This window comes from Camelina sativa, chromosome 15 (genome assembly GCF_000633955.1).
Source record: "Camelina sativa cultivar DH55 chromosome 15, Cs, whole genome shotgun sequence".
Lineage (NCBI taxonomy): Eukaryota > Viridiplantae > Streptophyta > Magnoliopsida > Brassicales > Brassicaceae > Camelina > Camelina sativa.
In genome coordinates this window covers 13,952,615-13,954,938 of record NC_025699.1, presented here as the reverse complement: position 1 = coordinate 13,954,938, position 2,324 = coordinate 13,952,615, and the positions used below count along the sequence as shown (strand labels likewise).

The 2,324-nt window shown below is 34.9% G+C and overlaps 1 protein-coding gene across 1 annotated transcript in view; it reads left to right on the top strand.

Annotated features, from left to right (window-relative positions):
• The window catches only part of LOC109129096 (F-box protein At3g22700-like), a 2,203-nt gene continuing 1,772 nt past the window's right edge, over window positions 1,894-2,324 (top strand). Inside the window, 1 exon segment of the mRNA XM_019236721.1 lies at window positions 1,894-2,273. Coding sequence (XP_019092266.1) covers window positions 1,894-2,273 — 380 coding nt within the window.

Here is a 2,324-nt window from a genome sequence, read left to right as displayed (position 1 = left end):
ACATCCGTAGGAACCTGTATCAACCAATCCCAGCAAGAAAAACACACAAACAAGCAACAAACAAGCAAGAACAAGGAAATCAAAGGCTTAGATTAGCCATGGTCATGCACTCACCTCTCTGCAGAAAGATTCTGACCAATAAGAACAAATTCCCTCACTCTTAGCAAGCTTCTAGCACTTTTCCAGCCTTAGATCTCCCAAGAACAGCAAGGAATCTCACCAATCTCTCTCAAAAGCTCAATAACAATGTTTTCTCTCTTTTCTTCTTAAAAACAAACAAACGGCGACAAACACCACTTCCAAAACCCTTCTGGTCGACAATTCCTTTAAATATCTCGGTTTAGTGGTTTTTCTTAAACCAAACTGACCAAAATCGACAATTAAATCAATTCGATCGAACCGGAAAAATAATGGTGTCCACCGACACCCTCACCCAAAACGTACAAATTGGTTTGCGGGTGTTACAACAACACACTAACGTGAATCTTGGAAAGGATCATAGCATCCATAGATTTCATCAACACACAGATTTTTTCAATAATTGACTACTTTGTCTATAAGAATCTTTAATCTTATCCAACCTTTAAAACCCATTCCTGCTGCAAAATAGATGTTTAATCTCTCGTTTAGAGAAAATCTCAAGGATTGTAAATTCTACTATTTTTGAGATTAGTTAGGGAGGAAAAGGCATACGTGAGTGCTCGGAAATGGTCACAGATTTCTCCGTTAATCTGCTCCAAATTAGGGCTCATCGGGACAAAACCCACAAATTCCACAAAACCCGTTACTTCTTTGATAAAAAATCAGCAGATCAGTCCAAATCAAGCTCATCCAAAAATAAAACCACCGCAAAATCCTCAAGTTTCAAGCTTCTTTCACCTTCATCAGAGAAAAAATCACCATATTCAAAGCTATTGACCAAATCAAAACAATCGAGAAAGAAATCAAACCATTCCTACTCTACAACAAAGAAGACGAAGATTTTGTTAGCTAAATCAGAGATCTACCAACTAAATTCCAAAGATCCTTGATTCTAGATCTAGAACGAATCACAACCACATCGAAGAACTACATCAACAAAGCCAACAAAGATATTACCAGAAACTTCAAACCCTACTTTGGCAACAAATACCACCAACCATAGAATCATGATCAGATTCACTACAAAATTGCCTAATTCTTCAGTTAAAAGCCACAAGAATCATGTCGAGAATCTCAAATCTGAGATCGGAATTGATACACGATCTTGATGGAAGCGTCGGTAGAAGCTTTGCTGGAAGCTTCACTGAAGATATTATTGGACATGCAAAAAAATTAAAATCAATATTTTATTCTTAAAATAAAAATAATAATAATGCTACTTTTAGAACATTTGAGCATGTGTGCTAATTTTGGAAAAGAAACCTAAAATGGTGCTATCCTAGGGTATTTCTCTTTATATTATGTTATGTATATTTTTATAAAGTTAAGTAACCTGTTTTTTAATCTATATATGTGTTTGATATTATTTATAACTAATTAAACTTAAAATAATTTATTAATAAGTGGAAAAATGTTAATTAATTTTAGTTATATTAAATTTTAAACATGTTAATTAATTACAAAAGTAAGAGTTGCAATATAATTTAAAATTTGAATTAAAAAAAAACAAAATAATAAATGTGACATGCCGATGTGTCATTATTGGAGAGACTCCCTTCACCCTTTATATTTGACATTTTGTTTTTATTTTTATTTTAAATTGGGAATTCTTATTAGAAAAAAAAAAGAGTAAATTAGTAGGCACAAACATAAGAGATTGGATCAGGGAAAACCCTAATTTCTACTTTGAGAGACCTAAACTAGTGGCTTTCGTTATCCTTGGGAGATCCGATCACATAGAGAGAGAAATTGATGATGTCCGATCTTCCTTTCGATTTAGTCGAGGAAATACTTTACAGGGTTCCAGCCACATCTTTGATACGATTACGATCTACTTGCAAACGATGGAATGCTTTGTTCAAAGAGCGCAAATTCACCCAGAACCACTTACGTAAAGCAGCCAAGGACTCTATGGTTCTCATGTTAAAGGAGCGTAGGGTTTGTCCAGTGAGCGTCAATCTTAATGTATCTCCTCCGTCTATAGAGTTTCGAGATTCCCTTGGCCTAAATGATTCCCACTCTACTTATGAACAAGTTGATATAGTCAAAGTTTGTCACTGTGATGGTTTGTTGTTATGCACAACCAATGACAATAGACTCGTAGTTTGGAATCCGAGCTTGGGGGAAACCAGGTGGATCCAACTCAAAGATGATTACAAGAGATACTACAACTCCAATTTCAC